The sequence below is a fragment of the Myodes glareolus genome, chromosome 9 (assembly GCF_982192425.1).
Source record: "Myodes glareolus chromosome 9, mMyoGla1.1, whole genome shotgun sequence".
Lineage (NCBI taxonomy): Eukaryota > Metazoa > Chordata > Mammalia > Rodentia > Cricetidae > Myodes > Myodes glareolus.
This window is the reverse complement of record NC_142034.1, coordinates 88,393,174-88,416,634: the sequence shown is the minus strand read 5'-3', so window position 1 is coordinate 88,416,634 and position 23,461 is coordinate 88,393,174. Positions and strand designations below refer to the sequence as shown.

Sequence of the window (23,461 nt, the reverse complement as noted above, 5' to 3'; positions counted from 1 at the left end):
AGTGCTTCTGTATGCTGTCCCACTGTGATTCTTACTCACTGGACAGTGGCTGAATTAATGGGACGCTCGCCAGATTGGATGTACAGCCTCAAGAGAGCCAGCTGCCCTCTGGGCCTAGAGATGGGAGGGAGCCCGAGCTGAGGGGAAGAGGGGGTGAGTTAGCCTTCTCAGAGAACTGCCATCCACACTCTGGCTTTGCTACCCAGGGCCAGTGGACATTAACATCGTGGCCAAGTGCAACGCCTGCCTTTCCAGCCCGTGCAAGAACAACGGCACATGCAGTCAGGACCCCGTGGAACAGTACCGCTGCACCTGCCCCTACAGCTACAAGGTAAGGCGGGAGGCTCTGCCACCACTCCTGCCCAGGCTCTTCCTTTGTCCCGGCTGCAGGGGGAGACCCCATGCAGCTGGTGCTACTCAGAGTAGCCTGGGTAACTCTATGACACATGTGGCACACTCCCTAAGTGACATTAGCCAACAATGTCACTGTTCTGCATATGGGCTAAGGCTAAGGCCCCTCTCCGATGGACCCGTGGAATATTTACAAGGATGCTTTGAGATGAGAAGGAAATGCTACCTCTGCATTTTCTTCATGAGTCACAGGGAGACTGCAACCCAGAGAGGTAAAAGGGTCCTTTTGTAAAGGCATCCGTTAAACCCAGTATCCCGACTGCCATTCCAGGGACTGAGGGGATGAGGGACTCGAGGACTCAATGGCCTGGGGCTTCCAAGCCCACCTTCATAGTTGACAAGTCTAACAAAAGAATTGAGACTTCCTGATCTCCCTTCCATCCTACCAGAAATCCAGGCTGCTTCCAAGACAACCTTCTCCCCCATTCTTCTTACCCAGCACAACACAGAACAAGTTACACCGTCTCCCTACTAAATGTACGGAGTATGTGCCATGCCCTCTGCTTGGCATTTGGTTCACCCTTCCTCCCAGCAAACCTATGCAGAAAGCCTATTATACAGATATAAAAAAAACAGGCTTCAGTAGGCTTGGGATTAAAGTTCAAGGTTCTATGGTCCCAAAGCCAAAGTTCTTTCACCTGAAGAGGTTCCTGAGTAGCCACGCCCCTCTCAGTCCCTCACTGGGATCAGCAAACCTATGGCTCAGTGCTCTTCCATGGGACACTCCAGACCCCAACTTTCCAGGTACCATCTGAATGGACTGGGCAAACCACGAGCCCAGGGCAGCCCACAGCCCGTCGTGTGCATCCTCTGCACAGGCTGAGTGATGGGAACACAGTGTCCGCATCCTCGAGGAACTGTGTATGTACAGTAACAGGCTTGAAAGGCAGTTTCTGGGGAACTGGTGGCTTTCTCAATGCCACCCTGGCTGCTAGCAGACAGTGTCAGAGTGCCACCTATGGGTCTGGAACAAGAAAACCCAGGGGTTTGTTTTAAAGCTGTTCCTGAATCCTTAAATTTAACACAGAGTCCCCAGAACGGAGATCGAGAATAGCATCACTCAGGCATGGATCCACTGAGACCTCTGCATATGTGTTCAGTGTAGGGGGAGGGGTCTCAGGCTCTAGAATTACAGAGAAGCGTGTGAGGAGTGTACTTTGGCCGTGTGCTGGCTGTCTACCAATGACCAGTGACGTCACTTCAGTCGTCTCTGGACACTGGAACGCATCCCACGGGTTGTGAGGAACAGATACACAGTCATGTGTAGAGTACACCTAGGAAAGGGCCTGGGGTATGGGAAGTACTTGATAAGTTATCACATTGCCACCTTCCCTTTTGCGTACCAGCCACCCTCATACTGTCGTGGGAGATTGGCCATCAGTAGCCTATGGCCGCTGCTGCTTCCATTTGCGTTTCAGTCCACAACAAAGTGTTAAGGACTTTTCACACACGCTGCTGCATTGCCTTGGGAAACTGGAGCTTTCTAAGGATGCATAGCCATTGCCGTTAGTCTCCTGTAAGGCCAGGCCTTAATGAAGCCGTTGGAGCGCATTATCTCCCAAAGCACGCTTTATTTATCATCTTAGAGTTCTTATCCTCATTTGAGCAATGAGCCAAGATTTGTAAATACAAAGAACTCTCCCAGGCTCCACTACCTACAATGCCCGGATGCTAGTCTTCCCTAATAACTGGCTCTCCTCTTATCTCACCCTCCCACCTGAGAGGGGGAACTGTCACAGTCTCCAGCAAAGCTGTAACGGTTAAAAACACATCCCGTGTGTGCCTCGCCTACCTTGGTGCCAGGTTCAGAGAAATTCCACACAACCTAACAGTCTTGCCACTATTCCAGGATTTTGAGAAATAAAATACTGATTTTTTTTTCCCAACCACTTAGCTTCATGCACATAGGTTTGGTGCCTCAGAGTGGTACTTCCCCAGCCTTTGTGTGCCCAAGAATCTTATTAAAATTTAGATTCTGATTCACCAGAGCTGGGGTCAGGCCTGATATGGTGTATATTTAACAAGCTCCCCAGGGCTGCCCAATCCAGGGACCACACTTTGAGTAGCAAGGTCTCTGAGCAGTTCCCCAGCCCCCTCTTACCATAGATTAAAATGAGGGAGCTGTTCCTAGATTCTTAAAGAAAGCCAGTAGCCTAGATCCTGTCAGAGAGGGGAGACAAGGCGGACCAGAGGACAGAAGGAAGACAATTGAGGAGCATCCCGATTCCCATAGATCTGAGCAAGCTGCAATGGAAGAGAATTGAATTGGGCTAATTAGGCAGACGTTCGAAATGGTGATTATTTTCAAGGACACATAAGCGACAGAAATCTCCACCTCTAGCCCCAATTACTGTGTTTTCAAGCACCAGGAGATGCCTCCTAGATTTCTGTGCTCTGCCTAAAGGTCTAAAAGAGATCCTGCGTGCCTCACCATGCTTTAGAGGGGATTCTGCCTGGGCCAAGTGGTACTCATATACCTACCCACCCTCAGGGGGGCGGGGTCGGCCTGGACCAAGGAGTACTTGCAAGATCCCTGGAGTATCAGGTCAGATTTCGGACAGGGCTGGGAGGACCCTTTTTGAGGTCCTCTTATCCTGCCCTTCATACTTCTCTCTCCAATACCACTACCACCCATGCAAGCATCCCTAAACTTTTGCACATACTCAGCCCTGCCTCAGAGCTGAGGCATCGTCATCACTGCTGCTATTTACAGGGCTATGTCACTCACGAGGTCCCTTGCAGGTATTGTGATTCTGCAATGGCGGTTCATTCCCCAGGTAGTCCAGGTAGAAACTGAGCATCCCTTAAATCAGGGATCCTCACCCTTCCTAATGCCGTGGCCCTTTATGAACCCCAACCATAAAATTATTTTTGTTGCCACATCATAACTGTAATGTTGCTGTCATGTATCGTAATGCAAATCTCTGGTATTTCCAATGGGTGACCCACAGGTTGAGAGCCACCACCTACTATGAAATGCTTGAGACCAGAAGCATCTCAGATTTCAGGTGTTTCTGGATTTTATAATACTTAAATATGCATCTTGATTGGTACTGTGGATCCGTGTATGAGTCTCAGAGCACATGTAAAAAGCTAGACATTAACATGCTATAAGAGTCGTCTCAGAACTGGAGGTCAGGGACAGGCATAGTCAGAGGGCTTGCTGACCAGCCAGCCTAGACAAGCTGTCAAGACTCGGGTTCCAGTAAGAGACAGGCCATGGCGTTAGCTCAGTGGGGAAAGGTACTTTCCACACAAGCCTAGTGACTTGACTTGGATTTCCAGAGCCCATGTAAAGTGGAAGGAAAGAGCCAGCTACCAGCTCCACAAAGTTATCCACTGGCCTCACATGCACTGTAGCCCATACTGTGTGCATGCTTGCACACACGTGTGTGCATGGGCACTCATGTGTGCATGTGTAAACACACACACACACACACACACACACACACACACACTAAGATATCTGGAAGATAGAACCAAGACTAAGAATGAAATTAGCCCGTTTCATATATACACATAACCTGTACTTGTAGGTATTTTTACTATACCTGCATTTTGACCATGACCCATCTCCTGAGGTCAAAGGTAGAATTTTCCACTTGGAGTAGAATTTCCCACCTCTGATGACCTGTCAGCACTCAGATGTTTGATGTTTTCATGTACTTTGAATTTCTAGATTAGGCGTACACCATTCCACCTCACTCCCATTTCACGGAACATAAAAACAAGATCAAAGAGAATTAATCATTTCCTTCGGCCATCTAGCAGCCTGCCTAGACTTGGCTCCAATCCACAGCACTCCAGAGCCCAGGTTTTCAGAGGAAGAGAATAAATGGTCCGGCATAGAGGGGCCTGGTGCTGAATTTGGACTCCGCTGTCTGGGTTCATCTGTTGGCCGCCTGTTTCGCTAACTGCTGTGTAGTCTCAGACCTATTGCTTTCTTTTCCAAGTCTGTCTTCCCTATCTGTAAAAGGGAATGTTCTGACAATTGTACCGATCTCATAGGCTTCTTGGGGACATTATATGCGATCATGGCTATAAAACACTTAGTGTGAGGCCAGGAATGGAAAATGTGCTCAATAACGTGAGTGAGAATTCCTATCACACTTTCTATTCCAGACGCTGGCTTTCAGATGGGGGCCCTGAGTCACGGTGGCTTAGGGGTAAAGCCAGATTGCTCCAGAAAGAGCACTTTTCTTCTCACTCCCCCTCTGAGAAACCTCTGTGTGCGGCAAGGGCTCACATAAAGAACCAGACAGACAAGGACAGTGCCTTCCAGCTACTGGAGAGGGGCCCGGGGCTCCAGTGTGCAGGAGAGTGGGAGGATGCATCTGGGCCCCCAGTGGAGGCTATCCTGGCCCAGTGCCTCAGCTCGGTTGGCAGTAACCACACAGCCAGGAAGCCCCAGTCCCATGCCATCACAGGCACTGGCAGCAACAGAAGATGGGACAGGCTCTTCTCAGGCAGATGGTGAGCAGGTGGTGATGGCAGTGGGAGAGCTCCCATGATCACCCTGGCCTGGCGTGCACCCAAGTCCCTGAACCCACGGCTCAGAAATATGCACAGTAGACACCTCCCCGGGTCTGGTGCTACGAGGTCCTGCAAAGGGCAACCTGGGGATCTCAAGAAAGTGCAAGATCCATGTCTGAAGTATAGGATCCTAGTCCCAAGAGAGAAGCGGGAACCATGGGGCCAAGAGGACCCCTGGGCTGTTAGGTCTGTGTCTCGGGATTACCTGCTCAGAGCCTTTGACCTCGTTTTTTGCTTTTATCTGGCATGATTATCCCCACCTGCCAGACACTGGCTCCTTCTCAAGTCATACCTATCCTGAAGAGGAACCTGGTCCAGAGAAACTCTGTCTCACGCCAAGGCATTGCAATTCTCAGCCTGGCCTGGCCTGGCCTTGGACTTGGGAGCAAATGGCAAGCACCTAAGCTCTGCTGCAGACCAGCCAATCAAGGAGGAACTGGGGCGGGATGTCACCTCACAGACCATGGGTCTCTAGGTTATACCTTAGGCCCCCTGCTCAGGTTACCGATTATATTTAAACCTCAGTGAAACAAACAGCAATACCACCTGTTGGCTTTTACAGAAGGCCGACTGTGTGCCAAGGATGCTACATCATGCACAGTGCTTCCCTCCGTGAAAGCTCCCATGTCATTCTCATAATCACCCCATCACAGGTTAAAGGGCTCAGGCCCACCGTCAGTCAGAAAGAGGTGGAGCTGAAAACTATACTCACCTGGATCCCCAACCTATACTCCTGCCCCACAGTTTAGGACAGAGAAGCCTGTGAGCTCTGGGTATTGGTCCTGCTGGAACCTGAACTCTGTGCTCTCAACACCCCTCCCCTTCTCATGAACAGCCACCAGAGGCAATGACTCCCTTTGTCTTGTACTGACCTTCTCACTTCCGTCTTGGTTTCATCCCAGAGGCTGCTGGGAAGTCCCTGGGGTCTCCTGGGTCATAGCGGCCGTCAGAGGCCACACTCACCAGATACTTTTCCCCCCCATCTGTTCCTCAGGGCAAGGACTGCACCGTGCCCATCAACACTTGCATCCAGAACCCCTGTCAGCACGGAGGTACTTGCCACCTGAGTGAGAGCCACAAAGATGGGTTCAGGTAATACACAGCCCTGACCTTCTGTCTTCTCAGAGAGCTTCCGGGTCACACTCCTGTACGGGAATGTCAGCGGGGAAAGCGTTATCTCCTGCTCTACACAGGAAGAAACGGAGGCATCAAAGGATAAACTCTCCCCCAGAGATGCAGAGTATGGGTGCAGGGATTCGAATCTAAGTGCCAGCCTCCACTCTCTGAGTCTGGAGGTCTCCAAGGGAGGCTGCGGATGCTGCTATAATCAGAGAAAGGAACCCTGGCCAAGAAACTCACCCAGTGGTCCCTCCTCTTTCTGTGTCACAAATAACAAGGACTACTGCTGTCACCTTCTGTGTGCCGGGTGACAACTGCACTTCCACCATCTCTCCTAAACCTTCTCACACCTCGGTTGGGGGAGGGGGAGTTCGGTCTGCATTGAGCAGAAAGGAAACTGAGGCACAAAGGCTAATGGTCACGTGCCCTGATCTTCTAATCATGCTTCTAGTCCTTTCTTGCTAGACGGTAACTCCTAGGAACGTCGGGATGGGACGGTGCCTCTGGCCCATCTGTCCCCCACCAGCTCCCAGGTGCTGCAGTTTCCCCAGCAGTCACCCCAGCAGAAGCAGATCCCTGGGAAGGGGCTCCCCCAGCACAGCGGTTTGAGCAGCAGTCCCCTCACAATAAAGATGAGGCCCCCGATGCCAGGCAGGCTCTGGGCAGACCTCAAATTGCACATAATGAACTATCAAAAGCCCTCCAGCCGAGGCTGCTGTGTGGTCTGGGGAAGAAATCTCCAGAGAACCCAGTTGGCCTGTGCATTCGCCTGCCAAGTGAGTCCCACCCAATCATGACTCCTGAAAAGTGGGACTTGGGTACTCTTCCTGTTCCTGCCTGGAGTCAGCCAAACCACCCACTTCCTGTTCACCAAGAAAAGAAGAGATGAACATGGTGGCCCTAGTCAGGAAGTGTACATCCAGGGCTGAAAGTGGGTTCTGCCCCATTCGGGCCTGGGACAGGGTCCTGTGTTGGGGGCAGGTTCCCAGAGGGTGATTGTTCATCAAGGTCTCACTTTGCCCTAGGTCTTGGACAATTTTCATATAAATCGGAAACTTAACTATGAAAGACTATAATGTCCAGATCTACGGGACTTGGGGACTGGGGCCAAAGGTTTGGGCAGAGGCAGGTGTAGGGGGTGGCCTGTCTGTGTGCTCCCAGGAGGATCCACCTTCTGCTGCAGTATTGCACTGGGACAGGCAGACAGGCGGAGACACAGTAGGGAGGGGCTTATAAAGAATAGCTCCATAGCACCTCTTCAATTCTAGAATCAGTGCCTAGGACTTCCCAGCTGCCCAGGGAGGCTTAAAGCAATGGGAACAGGCTCTATAGTTGGAGGACTTGAGTGTGTACAGGACGCAGCTCTTCCTAAAACCAGTGGGAGCGGGCATCCTAGATTCTGCTTGACTGGAAAATCTTGGGCAGTTCTTGGCTTATAGCTGCCCCATTCCAGCTTCATTCCCCATGGTCACCGGGCACCAGGGCTATGCCTGTCTCCCTGTAGCTGTCCTCTCTCGAGGATTAGGGACTCCTTTGACTGTAACCCTCATAGCTGCATCAGCCCCATTTCCAGCAAAGGTCACATCTGAGGCCCGGAGGGTTAGTACTTCAGCCTACCACTTTTAGAGGACCACAGTCCTCTGAACACCTCCAGAGTGTCCGAAATCCAGAAGCATCGCCTGCCCTCTCCACTCAGGTGCTACTGTGCCTTACTACATTGCCCGCTCGCCAAATGAGGAGAGGCCAGGGCTGGCTGATGGTATAGCTCAGCTGCAGAGCACTTCTGCAAAAATCATAAAATAAACAAGCCAGTAGATAGATGGATGATAGATAGATAGATAGATAGATAGATAGATAGATAGATAGATAGATAGACAGACAGACAGACAAAAGGCCACAGGGCTAACAATACAGAAGAACCAAAAGGAAGATGAGACCTCAAAATCTGAACAAAGTCTCCCTGATAGCTAGCTAACTGCTCCTGGAGTTGCCCTGGCCAGGGCCTCTCAAATTATTTACACTCATGACCCCTTTTGGCCCTGAATATTTTTATTCAGCCCTAGCTATAAAAGTATATGAACAGTCAGGGCTAGACGAATGGCTTAGTGATTATGCTACTGGCTACTCTTGCAGAGGACCTAGGTTTGATCCCCAGCACTCTTACGGTAGCTCACAACAGTCTGCAACTCCAGTTCCAGTAGTCTGATGCCCTCTTCAGGTATCTATGGGTACTGCATGCACATGGTGCACAAACATATATACAAGTAAAACAGCCATACACATAAAATATTTTAATGTAAAGTATATGAAAAAGTTATATACTTTTATACTCAGGATATAAAAAATTATAAATTTATTTTTTAAACAATTCCTTGGTGTGTATATTATATATTATTAATAATTATATTATTAATTATCTATTAAAATATATTTACTATTTATTAAAGGCAAAGTCAAATTTATATACTAATAAGATTAAATGTTGGCTAAACATTTGAGATTGTAGGACATAGAGCACCTTCAATGTTCTTTTAAAATAGATAGATACTTTTATTTTAAAATCACCAATTCTTTGAATGGCACTTTGCATAAAGACATAGTACAAAATTGCAGAAGTATAGTTAGGACTATTTCAGAAATTGTTGGAAATTCTATACTCAACCCAAGCCAAAATCCATTTAACAACTTTTTATGACGCTCGGCAGCAACTCCAGTGGCATTTTTAAAGTATTATTCTTTCCTTGACAGTTTTGTACATGTGTACAATGTCTCTCGATCACAGCCAACCCAAATAACCCCCTCCCGCTCTGCCCAGATCTCTACTAATACCTCTGCCTTCCTACCTTCAAGTCCCGTTTGGCCCAATTAGTACCACCTGCCTGTGCATGGGTGTGGGGCCATCCACCAGGGGCCGGGCAGCCTACCAACAGCTATACAGAAAAAAATGACCCTGCTCCCCTTATCCATCAGTCGCCCATAGCTCCTCAGGTAGGAATGTATCCTCTCCCACCCGTGCCAGGATGATGGCCGGCCTGCTCTTGTGCAGATCGTGTGTGGGTGACCACAGAACTGCTGTGAGTTTGTGAGCACCACAGCCCTGTCATCCCGGAAGGACTGTTTCGCAGCAGCACTTCCTGCCTTCCTCCGGCTCTTATGTTCTTTCCACCGCCCTTCCTTGACGTTCCCTGATGAGCCTCAGGGACAGCTGATGTCAATGTCCCATTTGGGGCCAAATACTCAACTATCCCTTATCCTCGGCACTTTGACTGCCCAAGTTTGCAAATCGCTCTAATCTAGGGGTCTAGACGTCAGTATCTGGAGGCCTTTGAAGACATGTCCGCTTAGTGAAACAACAGCAGTAGGTTCCCATCTTGAGCCTGTGACCCCCTGAGCCATGGGCTTTGACATTCTAATCCAATCCAATCCAGAGATGCACCAAATTGATGAGGGGTGGTGGTAGGGAAATATTTTTAAAATCCTTGCTATTTCGGTTTTAAAATTGTATTGCTAGTCACATTTTCTGCACTCAGACTGCATGTGTGCGGTTAAAACACTGCGGTTCCTAGCACACAGGAGTCTCCAGTCTGAGCAGAGGTGTTTGCAGCACTGTGGTGTGACAGCATGTGTGGGGCAGAGTGCACAAAAGCGGATGCGCAGAAGCAAAGCTGCAGAGACGTCACGTGATGCGGCACCAGCCAGCGCTGCCACAAACACCTGGGATTCATTATGCGTGTGATTTTTAATTAAATTTTGGACCGCGTTCGTTCAGAAACCTTTCACTGTTGCCAGAATTTTCACAATCCCTACGTTCAGTTATAGGATCCCATATGGGGTCACAATCCGCCGTGTAAAAAGCTTCAGCTTGAAGAACCCCTTCAAGGAACCCGATAAGGACAGACTTTGACATGCCCGCACCCTCTCTCCAACATTAGCAACATCTACTCTGTTGACCAGCTGTCATGTCCTTTGTCCCTGCCAGGCGATCCCAAGACCCCAGAAAGTCCAAGAAATTGTTTCAGGGTGGGCGAGGGGAGGAACTAACAGTTATTGCTCGTTTAGCATCGTGGAGTCCCTGCCCCTGTGTGACTGTAAAGAACTGGCCCTTTTCACGATACCCTGGGTCTATAACAGAAAGGGAGAATAAGGATCATTTTGTTGCACTGTTATTCATTAGCTCAACCCTCAAACGTCCTTGGACTTTTGCAGAAAATGTGATACGATTTTCAGATTGTAAGGAAATGGATAAAGTAGAGAAATTTGTTTTCTCTTAGCTTAGTTTACTTTTTTTAATCTATATCCCAAATCAGAGCAGTCTCGGAATAGAGGCCTGGACTTCAGATCTAAAGCCTGAGCCACTTCCGGGGATGACCATAGCTCCTTGACCCGAACTTCGGCCCGGAAAGAGGGAACCTCACAGCAGCCCTTCATCAGACACTAGCTCCCTCCCACCCCTCCACACTTCCTAACCTGTGGCTTCTTTGCTGCTGCCCAGGCTTGATGTGTTCTCATTTAACCTCATATGCCCACTCCTATGAGCAGGGTTTGGCAGGGATGGAGCAGGGAGGAAATCTCAAACAGATGTTCTGCAGCAGAGGCGGATGAAAGAAGCGCACCTGCCGATTGGTGTCCTTTGAGATGCACTCACAAAGGGTCCTTGGTCTTGGCAAGAGAGGAGTCCTCCCACTCCAGCTCCTCAGAGGCTGGGGTGGTGGGACAGGGCAAACATAGCAGTAAGGGAGATGGTTCTGGTGGGTTTTGTCTATAGCTAAGTATACCGAGTGCCTTCTCTGTGACTGTCTGTGTGTTTCAATTGCACATAGAACATCATTAGGTCTTATCAATGCTCAAGGTCAGACATCTGGAAAGGGCCAGGCCAGAATGCATTCCCTGCAGACCTAGCTGCAGAGCTGTGACCTTGGCCAAGATGCCCAATCTACCCCTCGATATGGAAAGTTTGCTTTAGAATGAAACACTATGGGGAGTGTTTTTTCTCCGCTTGCTGTCCACTCCACAGAGAAGCCAAGGAAAGGAGAATTCAAATACAGCTGCAGGGACTTAAGCCGTTTCCAGGAAACCACTTCCAGCTGTGGAGAGGTGGAGGGGCTTTGCTGGTATAAAGCAAGGTAGGGGACCAGAACACTGCCTGGAAATAAGTCTAGATAGACAAAATGACCTTGTAGGTTCCTAGGTGTCTTCCTAGTCGGGTCTCCAAGCCCTCAGCGTCCATTGTGCTGTGTGAGACCTCCAGCCAGCAGAGAGACCTGATGATTGTGTTTTCTGTCCCCTGCCCTTCCTGCCTTCCTCTCTGACCCTGGAATCCCCTCCGCTCTACACACACCCCCCTGAAGCTGCTCCTGCCCGCTGGGCTTTGAGGGACAACGGTGTGAGATCAACCCGGATGACTGTGAGGACAACGACTGTGAAAACAATGCCACCTGTGTGGATGGGATCAACAACTACGCGTGCGTGTGCCCACCTAATTACACAGGTAACCATCGAGGGGGACGCGCTCATGCCGGTGTGTTTGTGGGGCAGGGTGGGGCTGAGGATGTCACTAAGAGAACACGGTTTTCTTAGTGATATCCTGGAAGGAGGAGGGAGACAGAGAGAGGTCCCCCCCCAGTACCCTCTCTGTTGTTTGTCCTGTTCCTGCTCCTCCCACTTTGGAACATACTGAGGCTCTCCCACCTGCCTGTGCAGCGCTTATGGCCACCCCTTCCTGCATGTTGGAGGCTGGGCAGAGAGGTGTGGTCACAGTTGGGGCTTTGTTTAGTTCTAGAAATCTGTTCCCCACGTGCTCTTCTTGGAGCTGGGAAGGCAAAACTGAGCAAAACCCAGTTCCTTCTCAGAAGAGGCTTAGGGTCAGGTCGAGAAACATGAGCTTGCGTGGGAGGAAAAGTCGGGGGCAGGAGGGTTGTGAGACCACAGCGGAGAACTTACCCGGCAGGCGGATACACAGAAGGCTCCATGGGAAGAGTTCCTCTGGAATGTCTTCCCACCCACCCACCACCAGAACCCAACACCTCTGTTTCCTACATCCACAAGCCCTCATGAGGATATTTAAATACTCCTTTTGCTTGGGAAGCAAAATGTCACCAACTGATGCAAGCGGCATATCCCAGACTACGCGCCCATGAATTCTTTGAAAAATGAACCCATAGAATTTAACTCCGAGGTTTTAGAAAACAGTAATAATTATAAAGTCTGAAAAACACTGCATGTAAGGATAGCCGTCTTCTTGGAGCTGTGACTCTAAGAGACACGGTGGTGTTGTGAACTTTCCTGCTTTAGGGGGTGCTGTGTGTGTCTCTTCCCAATGTACTTGGTCTCCAAGACTTCTTGCGCCACCCCGCAGCACCGTTACAGACCTAGACATGTTGTGTTCTAAGTAATGTCATTTGGAAATGCAAACCAAAGACAAAGGGGAAAATGTGATGGTACTATTGGGGGCTCCCTTGTACTCGTCCATGGAGCCCAGCTGTTCTCTGAAGCAGAGCAGGCAGGGAGTGGGGGTGTCCAGGTTGTCATGGCTGCAGAGGTAGGAGCACAGAAACTCCCTTTGCCCCTCCTGAGACTTAACTGTCAAACCCTCAGCTCAAGAGCCAGGGATTCCCAAGACTAAGGCCAGTGAAAAAGACCATCTTCTCTACTCGCTCTGAGCTTCCTGGTGCAGACAAGCACGTGCAGGGGAATGCCCATATGCCCTTCCTCTCACCCTCTGCTGAGAGCATGGTAATAACCAAGAATTGGTATTGGCAACCAGCAACCATTACTGGGGGCACTATATGCAGAACGCTGACATTAAGTCTATGGCATGACTCAGGGCTTCTGCCTACCTAAGATAAGAGAGAGCCCTGTGCTACATCAAATCTTTGCTATGCTCAGTGCCAGAATAGAATCATGATGCCAGCAGCTAAGGGATAAGTAGAGAGGCATAATTGACTCTGTAGCAGAGGTGGACTTTTAAAAAAATCCCAGCATGCCAGGCTGTGGTGGCACATGCCTTTAATCCCAGCACTTGGGAGGCTGAGGCAGGCTGGTGCAGGAGAATTGTCTGTATTCTGTCAATCATGTTTTAAATAAACGCTGATTGGCCAGGCAGGAAGTATAGGTGGGTCAACCAGACAGGAAGTAGAGGCGGGGCGATGAGAACAGGAGAAGGCTAGGAAGGAGCCCATTCCTTCATTCCTGCCCAGACTACAGAGAAGCAAGATGTAACCTGCCCCGCTGGGAAAGGTACTGAGCCACATGACTAACACAGACAAGAATTATGGGTTACCCTAAGATGTAAGAATTAGTTAATAAGAAGACTGAGCTAATGGGCCAATCAGTTTTATAACTTATGGAGATCTTTGTGTGATTTTCTTTGGGGCTTGCCAGCTTTGGGGTACTGGGCGGGACAGAAACCCCAACAAGCCGGCCCTTATGTTACAAATGGCGCCCAATGTGGGGCCCTTCATGTTACAGCAGGCAGATCTCTGAGTTCCAGGCTAGCCTGATCTATAAAGCAGGTTCCACAACAGTCTCCAAAGCTACACAGAGAAACCCTGTCTTGGGAAGAAAAAAAATTCCAGCAAGCAGATGGGCATGGAGGGAGGGAGCTGAGGTGAGCCCTCTGCCCAGGGCAGCCCTGCCTGATCTGCAAGTGACCAGGCTGCTGCATGTGTGTTGCAGCTTACTCCTGAGGGGGAGCTGTTTTAGGGTTGGCTACTGCTGTGAAGAGACATTATGATAAAGGAAACATTTAGCTGAGGTGGGGCCTTACAGTTCAGAGGTCCGGTCAATTATCATCATGGATCATCATGGCCTTTAGCTTGGTGGCGTGTTGACAGACATGGTACTGGCTACTTCTTGGTCAGAGGGCAACAGAAAGTGAACTGACTGTCACGCTAAGGGAAGCTTGAGGCAAAGAGACCTCAAAGCCCACCCTTACAGTGACACTTCTTCCAACAAGGCCACACCTCCGAATAGCACCACACCCTTTGGGAGCTATTTTCTTTCAGACCACCGCAGGAGCATTGTGGTTTCTCTGTTGTAAGAAGCATCCACATCCTACCCAGACATGTGTCTATGGCCCCGAGTCTCTGCAGGGCACTAGGACGAGGAGAAGGCCTCCCAAGAACACAGGGCCTCTTCCCGGGCAGATATGAGTGGTACAGTTTAGGTCTAACTCAGGGCAGGGTGGGGCTCAGCCTGTCCCCACCGCAGCAAGGGCTAGACTCTGAGGTGGTATCAAGCCATCACCCACCAGCCACCTTCATACTTCCTGTCCCTGTTAGTCTCCTATTTGCTCCTGACCCCAACCAACCCCCTGGCCTTCTGAAAAGAGCTTCCAGGGTTAGAAATTTTTCCATCTTAGATCACCTTCTCCTAGGCTTTTGGCTGATCTTTCAGAGGACTTGGGTTCAAATCCCAGCACCCACATGGGGGCTCACAACTGTCTCTAATACCAGTCCTGCGGGATCTGATGCCCTCTACTGGCCTCCACAGGTACCAGGCATGCACGTCGACACAGACATACATTCCAGGCAAAACACCTGAATAAAAACAAAAACACATAAAAATAAAAACAAAAATCCTGGCTTTAAACTCATGCACTATTCTATGATACAGTCCTTCCTCCTCCCCCTATAACTGCATTCCTAACACAGATCATTCAGGTGATGCGGGCTTATCAGATTTATCCACGCTCACCATCCCTGGGTACTTAGGACACGTTTGGCATTTTGCAAGCGCTGTAAACTTCAGAGGTAGTATATCCAGAGATCAGAACTACAATTCTCCTCCATTTCTTTCTCTGAAACATTCAGCTGGCTTTCTTGACTGTGGCGGCTATCACATGCCTGGTCCATTTTTTCCAGGAAGCTTCTCCTGGCCCCCTGAGCAAGGCTGTGGGTCCCCGTCTTTGTGTCCACGGTTCACTGTCATGGTGGTGTTCACACCTGTGGGTGGTCACTGCCTGCCTGTTTGCAGACTATTCCCACTAAACAGTCGGAGAGGATAAAACTAGTCAGTGCCGTGTTCCCAGCACCTGGTACCATGCCTTGCGTGTAGAAGATACTCAATAAATAGATGGCAAATAGAAAAAATATCAATATGAATAAGCATAGGCCTAGGTCAGGGTATGACCTGTGGCTTCAGCTGCAACGGCTCCAGAAATGTCAAGAAAATCAGCCAGACGGTGCTGAGTTTCCAGGAGAGACCCCAGGGACCTCCTCACTGTCACTCAGGTATCTGAGTGTGTCTTCCCATATGGTGTCTTTTATCTTTTCCTTTTTCTTTCTTTCTGAGTCAGGGAAACTGAATCAGGAGTCCAGTAGAGATGATATTATCAAGAGAAGAATGTAGGGCTCCTGGTATCTGTGACCTATGGCCTCGAGTGGGACAAGTGGGGACCTTGTGGCCTTGGTGACCCCCGGATTCCTTCCAGATGCCTAATTTCTCTTCCCCGTGATCTCTAGGGGAGCTGTGTGATGAGGTGATCGACTACTGTGTGCCTGAGCTGAACCTCTGTCAGCACGAAGCCAAGTGCATCTCCCTGGACAAAGGATTCAGGTAAGGCCGGCCTCATGTCCTGGCATGGAGCCCTGAGGAGTTTGGCTCCAACAGCCTGGGTTTGAGGTTCTGAGTCAGGTAGTGTCTGTCTTCCCCTGCACAGCCTGTCACCCCATCTTCCTCTCCCACTGTACTCATATGCATCTCTGTCTGACCCAGGCCTGGTCGTACTTCCACAAGTTACCTTTATCTTTTATAGTTTTTTCCTTTCTGTATTCTTCTAATGATAGAAACAGATAAAGAGATGGATACGTTCCCTCTTCCTCTCCCCTTCCCTTTTCCTTCTCCTCCCTTAGCGCCTCTCTCCTTCCCAGAGCTGAACAGGAGGGACCATCCACAGAAGGAACCATCTGAAAGGTGTCTGCTCACCTACCCAATGTGTAGCCCTTGTGGCGGGCCGCCTTCATGGTCCTGCTTCCCCCTGGCCACGGAAAGTTTGCTAAGTGTGTGGGAGGGAGGTGGGGGAACCAGGAGTTCTGATTAGGTTCAAGAGTTACTGTCGTTGGTGGAATATTCTCTATCTCCAGTGGCAGAGCCAACTAGGGGTGCCCATGAGGAACTTGTAGAGTTAGGAAGAGGCAGAGAAGCCCACCCAGTGCTTGAACCTGAGTGTATCTTCCCATATGGTGTCTTGTTTTCTCCTCTCTCTCTCTCTCTCTCTCTCTCTCTCTCTCTCTCTCTCTCTCTCTCTCTGTGTGTGTGTGTGTGTGTGTGTGTGTGTGTGTGTGTGTGTGTGTTATGCATGTAAGTGGATGCTCTCACCACCATGACATGTGTTTATACCACAGGTTGCTGTGGAATATTAAAGGGGGATCACTTTCTAAGCCTGAAATTTGCAGTGCCATGACTGACTTTAGTGGGGGATCTGGGGGGTCTAAACCTGGGTTCTCAGGCTAGCACAGCAAGCCTTTTACCCCCTGAGCCCACCTCCCCAGATCTCTATTATCCTTTTCTGTTGCAAAACCCTGGGCCTGTTGTTCATCTCCAGGGCAATTGGAAGAGGTGTGAGGCCTCTGTATGCCACCCTGAGCTAGTCCACCCGGCTGCTCATGCCCCTCTGACATATCTGACATATGCCACCCTGAGCTAGTCCACCAGGCTGCTCATGCCCCTCTGACATATGCCACCCTGAGCTAGTCCACCAGGCTGCTCATGCCCCTCTGACATATGCCACCCTGAGCTAGTCCACCCGGCTGCTCATGCCCTCTGACATATGCTAGGAAGGAGTTTCAGGAGCGGCGGGTCACCCGAGGGCAACCCCCAGGCTCCTCCCAACCCCAGGAGCCAACATCAACTGAGAGCCTCTGTTTCCTAAATACCAGGCTGTGTTCTGCAAGTGGACAGAACTGTGTGAAGTGCAACCTGGAGATAAGAAACATGCCAAATTCACATTTGGTTCCAAATCAGAGGCGCCCATACTGTCAGACGAAGGGCTGCGGGAGTGCCAGGAAGGGGAAGGAGTAGTGACTGGCCCTCAGTTACACCGAATGAGGAGAAGAATATCATCCAAGGTCAAGGAGACAGGCAGCAGACTTAGAGGGCATGGACTTTGAAAGAACACACCAGGCCATGGAAACTGGTCAGGGGTGGGTGTGGACACTGAGAGTTGGAGCTGCCATAGAGTTTTCATGAGCCTCTGATGTGTGTTCGGAAAACCTTACCGTCTGCTATAGCCAAGGGCCCTTGAGTCTGGGACAGTACAGGAAAAGAGACACTAGCCAAGCTTCCCTTGAGTCATCTTATTTCTATGTCCTGGCATGTCTCCTAGGAGACAGTGTCTCGGAAAGTCTGTATAAACCAACACGGTAGTGCTAGTTTTTATATTAAAATGCACTTAAACAATAATCCATTCTCCCAGTGAGGCATTTTATTATTGTGTCCCCCTCCCCTCCCATCATCAAACGTTTGATATCCCACAGCAGCCTAGCAGGACATTACTGAGAGAGGGGGACGTGCTTGGGACAGCCTTCGCTTATCTTTAGAGACACTTTAATGAGATCTCAATGTCAGGCAGATCTGCGCAGAGACCCTGAAAATAGCAAAGATCCCATTGACTCGTGTACACTGAAAACTCCATGCAGTACCTGGTCTTATGAACCCCTCGTGTTTTCAGTGGAGAAAAACCGGGGCCCCCACAGCCCAAAGCCAGTGACACAGACCCAGCTGCCTAGGAGCTAAGAGAGAAGAGGGGCTGCAGGTCAACCCAGGTCTGTCTGACTTCTCGGCTAGACCCAGATACTCCAGGTGTCCTTGGCCCCATGGTCACTAGACTGCATTATCAGCGTGGAAGATAAAATGTTTGGAAACAAAAGGAGCTGAAGTGGCGTCACCTGCTGCTTCTGCAATCTGAGAAGTATTATGTAGTCCCTCCCTGCTGTGAGCGAGGTGCTCAGACCAGTACCTCGTAGAAATGTGTTCGGAATGTAGTGCTCCCTGTAGCTGCACTGTGGGGTGTGTGTGTGTGTGGTGTGTGTGTGTGTGTGTGTGTGTGTGTGTGTGTGTGTGTGTGTGTGTGGTGTGTGTGATTGAAGATGGAGTTTCTCTGTGTAGCCCTGGCTATTCTAGAACTCGCTCAGTAGACCAGGCTGCCCTCAAACTCATAGATCCTCCCACCTCTGCCCTCCAAGTGCTGGGCTTAAAGGTGTGCACCACCACTGCCCAGGGCTTTGTTTTTAATGGCAAAATCCTTAGGTGTTTCCTTTGCTCATTAATGTCTAAGAAGGCCGTGCCAACAGAAGTCTGTAGATACTCTCGCCTCTAGGCCTCCACCACTGACTTTAGAAGTGGAAGTAGCTTCTCTCCTCATTGGTTGCCTTGGACTTCGTGTTTTAAAGGTTGATTTTTATCCTGTTAAATGTTGAGGAGCTGCTTTTTGAGCCTTGGGCCTGTTCGTTTCAGCTGCTCTCCGGGGCTCTTTTGGATCCAAGTAACAAAACTCAAATGCCTGCCAAGGCTGGGGTTTGGTTTGGGTTTTAATCTTTTTTAGCTAGTTTGCAAAATAATGGGCTTCATTTTGACATTCTCATACACATGTCCATCCTTGTGCCTTGTTCATATTGTCCTTCCCACCCTTTTCCAGCCCTCCTCCAGGCCCAGCTTTACCAGCAGCTGAAGCACTGAAGCAGAATCTCAATGCATTTCTAGTTTGTTTCCTTAGAAAACTGGCTGAGCCGGTTTTGGTGGCAGATGTTTCTTTAAAATTTTTTAAAGATTTATTTTTACTTCATGTGTACAGATAAAATAGCAATCAGTGCCTGGGGCCTATGAAGGCCAGAAGGAAGCATCAGATACCCTGAAAGCAGAGGTGTAGACTGTTGAGAACTTCCATGTGGGTGCCAAGAACAGAACCTGGATGCTCTGCAAAAGCAATCAATGAACCATGCCTCTAAGTCTGCCCCCCTGGCCTTTGTTTTTTTAAAAATTTTTGTGTATGTGTGTATGCATGTGTGTGCAAATTCCTGCAGAGGCCAGAAGAGGGTGTCGGATCCTACTGGAACTATAGTTGCAGGTGTTGGTGAGCTGCCTGATGTGGGTTCTGGGAACTGAACTTGGGACCTATGTGAGAGCAGCAAGGGTTCTTAACTGGTGAACTATCTCTCCAGCCCTGATGGCAGATACTTTAACACCAGGACTTAGAGACCCGCATAGAAGTGTCCAGAGTTTGAGGTCAGCCTAGGGAGTTTGAGGCTAACCTGGCTTTGTCACAAGACATTATCTTTAAAAAAAAAATTTTTTTTTAAAAAGCCTGAGGGAGGGAGAAAGGGGAGAGGGAGGGAGGGAGGGAAGGAGAGAGAGAGAGAGAGAGAGAGAGAGAGAGAGAAGAAAGGAGGGAAGAAGAAAGAGAAGGAAGGAAGGAAGAGAGAGAGAGAGAGAGAGAGAGAGAGAGAGAGAGAAAACACTTTGGCAGACCACGTCCTTAAAATATACTCTGATGTAGCAATAGGTTGCACATCTTGAATTTGCCAGCCAAGTCCATTAAAGGTGAACCGATCGGATACTAGTAAAATTCACCAGATCTGAACACACACAGGTCTACCCAGTCAGTCAGTCTTCAGATTCTGGAACTGTTTCTACAGGGCCACCATGTACCTTCAGAATCTTACCTAGCTCTAGTGTGATGCTGGGATTCTGCCCCACTCTATACCTAAGGGAAGGAGTACAGAGAGGCAGGGAGGAGAAGAAGCCTCTCTCTCTCTCTCTCTCTCTCTCTCTCTCTCTCTCTCTCTCTCTCTCTCTCTCTCTCTCAGAGTCAGGTCCTGAGGGTACAAGCTAAGAATTCAGAGCTCTTGCTTGCCCTGCACCTCCTGCCTGTGCCGCCTCTCCCTTTGCCTTGGAGAGATGGCATTTTGATTTTTTTTTTTACTCTGCCCGGAAGAACTGAGCTGATACACACAGGCCTTTCAGGAGAGAGAGAGAGACAAGTGGACACTGTGTCGATGTGTTATTTGTAGGGCTGCCTCAGGCCTAGGTACTCTCATGTCTATTTCTAGGCAGGGATTTTGGTTTTGTGTGACCTCAAACAAATGAGCCACAGACACATGGGTCTGGCCACATACAGGCTTAGTTTGGGTGCTAGAGAATTATGGTAGGGCTGTGGACCCACCACTCTCTGGGGAAGGCTGGACCAGTTGAACTGGGGCCTTCTCAAGGGCAGCTGCTTCCATCCTGTCCTCTGGGAAAGAAGAGCTTTTAATCCTTCCCTAGTTTGCCTGTCTGAACAAGCCATGAAACAAAGGCAAGGGTAGTACAGTTGCCATCACAGCCATCCTTGGTCATCGTCTCTGTACTGCAGCATCACAACACTGTGACAGTCAGTGTTCACTGCACTCCAAAGTAGTAGAGCTTAACAAGGAGCAGTGACTTTGAGAGAACATGCAAGATAGAGAGGTTGCCATGAGCGGTCAGGACACCTAGATAGCATCTGTCACAGTAAATGTAGCTGTCACTCGAGGTGGCTTTGGGGGGGTGGCTTGAGTGTTCTCTGAAGGCTGCTTTGGATAGGGCCTCCCCTGCAGGCCCCTGGGGATCTGATGAGATGCCCCTTGAAGGTGCTCAGTCAGATGTCTGACACGAAGGGAGAAGGAACCAGATATGACCCAGATCTGTTGTGACGCCTCCCGTGTTCCCAGCCCAGTTCTGAAAACAAAACGTGTCCGCTCCACGCAACAGATAGACCTTGACTCTGAGAGCAAAGGCCACGCACCATGAGTGGAGCCCAGTAGCAGAGGCGGGCCTGGTGAACCCTTCAGGAACTATGTAACATGAAGGGGACTGCTTGTTGGGGTTTCTGTCCCGCCCGGTACCCCACAACCGGCATGCCCCACACATGGACTCCATAATCACACAGAGGACTCCATAAGATTATAAACTGATTGGCCCATTAGCTCAGGCTATTTATTAGCTCTTATAACTTACGTTAGCCCATTATTTTTATCTTATGTTAGCCACACGGCTCAGTACCTTTCTCAGCATGGCAACTTACATCTTTCCTCTCTGGTGGTCTGGGCGTAACTGCGGAGGGAGCTTCCTGCTTCCCAGAATACTCCTGTTCTCTTTGCTCCACCTCTACTTCCTGTCTGATTTTCCTGCCTATACTTCCTGCCTGGCCAATCAGCATTTATTTAAAACATGATTGACAGAATGCAGACAATTCTCCCACACCAGAACTAGAATACAGAGAGAGAGGTTTGGCAAGGGGAGGCACCAGAGCACCTGCCGGCAAGTTGGCAGACCCTGAGTAAGCATCTCTCTGCCTGTGTTCCAGGTGTGAATGTGTCCCTGGTTACAGTGGGAAGCTGTGTGAGACAGACAATGACGACTGTACAGCTCACAAGTGCCGCCATGGAGCCCAGTGCGTGGATGCAGTCAATGGCTACTCATGCATCTGCCCCCAAGGCTTCAGGTATGACAGAGGAGCACCTCAGAAGGAAGGTAGCCTGGCAGAAGGCAGCAGGGATACAGGGCTCCCTGCAGCGAACCAGGGCAACTCCATGTAGAAGTTAAGACTTGAGTCCACGCTCACATTGTCGCATATGTGTGATGCTACCTAACTGAAGATGCCAACCATCTTGGAGCCCAGCTCCCAGTGGGGTAGCTGGAAACCAAAAACATTTGTAGCATCTTAATGGCAGAAAAAGATGTGAGGGCTGAGGGTGGAACTTAACGCTCATCGTGCAATGTGAGGCCAGGTCCAATCCCTAGCACCAAATGATAAAAGACAATGAAAAGATGTGGTAATTCAGTAGAGTGTTTGGGGTCCACCTCTGGAACTAGTGCTAGAAGAAAATGTCAAGTAAAAGACATTGGTCAGGTGGTTAGATGTCTGTGGAATGTGTAGAAAAAGAAGCCAGGGCTCCAGGTCCCCCTCATCCTGGACTGGAAGGGTTAATCATAGGGTTGCAGGAAACTAGGGAGCAGAGACTGTTATTCTTTTAAAGATGGGGGGAGGTAGGTCCCACAAGGTCCCACAGTAGGTCACCTGAGGTCTCAGCAGGGTAGTGGTGGGTCTCAATGCTCGGTGGTTCGGCAGGTGGGAGACCACAGCGGGTGAGAGACTGATAGATACGCCATGCAGAGAGAGAGTTTGGGTATAGAGTTTATTTAGTGAGTTATAGAAAGGAAAGGAGAAGAAAGGGAAAAGGGAGGGAGGGAGGGAGGGAGGGAGGGAGGGAGGGATGAGAAGAGAGGAAAGGGGGTCACAGGCAGCAGTCAGGAAAGAGAGAGAACAGAGAGCAGGCTGAAGGAGGGGAGCAGAGAGATCCACTTGCCTAGGTGGAAGGGGTGGAGTGTTGGGAATGGGCGGGGCTTGTCTCTTAAAGGGACAGGGTACCCAGGTGACAGGCCAGCAGATCATAACAGAGACTGAAATCAGACTGGGTAGCATGAATACAAAATATACCGATGAACTTTGACACAGACAGTGAGCCAAGAAGGGGCTGTGCGTTCTCCCCAGCCCTCATCTGAACCTCGGGAGACAGTTCAGTGGTGTTAAAGATAGTCAAATTTGGACAGGAAACAGAGCTCACTGCTCTTCCAGAGGACCCAAGTTGGGTTCCCAGCACCCACGTCAAACAGTTCACAACCACTTATATCTCCAGCTCTGGAAGGATCCAACCGCTCTGACCTCTGGGCAGACACTCGCATGCACATAGACACACACAGACACGTACACATAATTCAAATTAATTTGTTTAAATAAATCATTTTAATAAAATATTCACCCTAGCTCAGCTGCAGTGTTGATCTCCATCTCCAAAGCTTTCTACCCCGGCCCCATCAACAAATCCCCATTCTCCCCCTGTAACACTAACAACCTCACTCCAAGTTCTGTTGCTATGAGCCCGACTGCTTGGACAGTCAGGTGGTGCTGGTCTTTATGGCTGGCTCCTTTCACTTAGCTCAGCACTCTCAAGGCCCATCTCTGGTCACTGTGTCAGAACGCCTTCCTTTGTGAGGCAGAATGTCCCTACTGGCTGGCTGTGCCATACTCTGTTAATTCACGCAGTCTGTGCCCTTTACACACTCACCCCAGTCCGTTCTGATGACTCCAAAATCTTCAACCTGACCTGATTCAGTTACTTTTTAAAATTTTATGTTTATTTATTGTGTGTGTATGCACACACACACACACACACAGAGAGAGAGAGAGAGAGAGAGAGAGAGAGAGAGAGAGAGAGAGAGGCACGCACGCACACATGCACGCAAACGCACATACACTTATAGCTATCAAAGGGCAATCTGTGAAAGTCAATCAGTTCTCTCTTCTACCATGGGTCCCAGGAATTGAACCCACGTCATCAGGCTTGGCAGCAAGCACTTTTACCCACTGGGCTGGGCTATTTTG

The 23,461-nt window shown here is 49.6% G+C and overlaps 1 protein-coding gene across 1 annotated transcript in view; it reads left to right on the top strand.

The window, feature by feature from the left end:
• The window catches only part of Slit3 (slit guidance ligand 3), a 597,834-nt gene that overhangs the window by 553,467 nt on the left and 20,906 nt on the right, over positions 1-23,461 (top strand). The window contains exons 26-30 of the mRNA XM_087910713.1: positions 207-331; positions 5,939-6,036; positions 11,412-11,551; positions 15,525-15,618; positions 21,383-21,520. Coding sequence (XP_087766839.1) covers positions 207-331; positions 5,939-6,036; positions 11,412-11,551; positions 15,525-15,618; positions 21,383-21,520 — 595 coding nt within the window. The remainder of the gene's footprint in view (positions 1-206; positions 332-5,938; positions 6,037-11,411; positions 11,552-15,524; positions 15,619-21,382; positions 21,521-23,461) is intronic.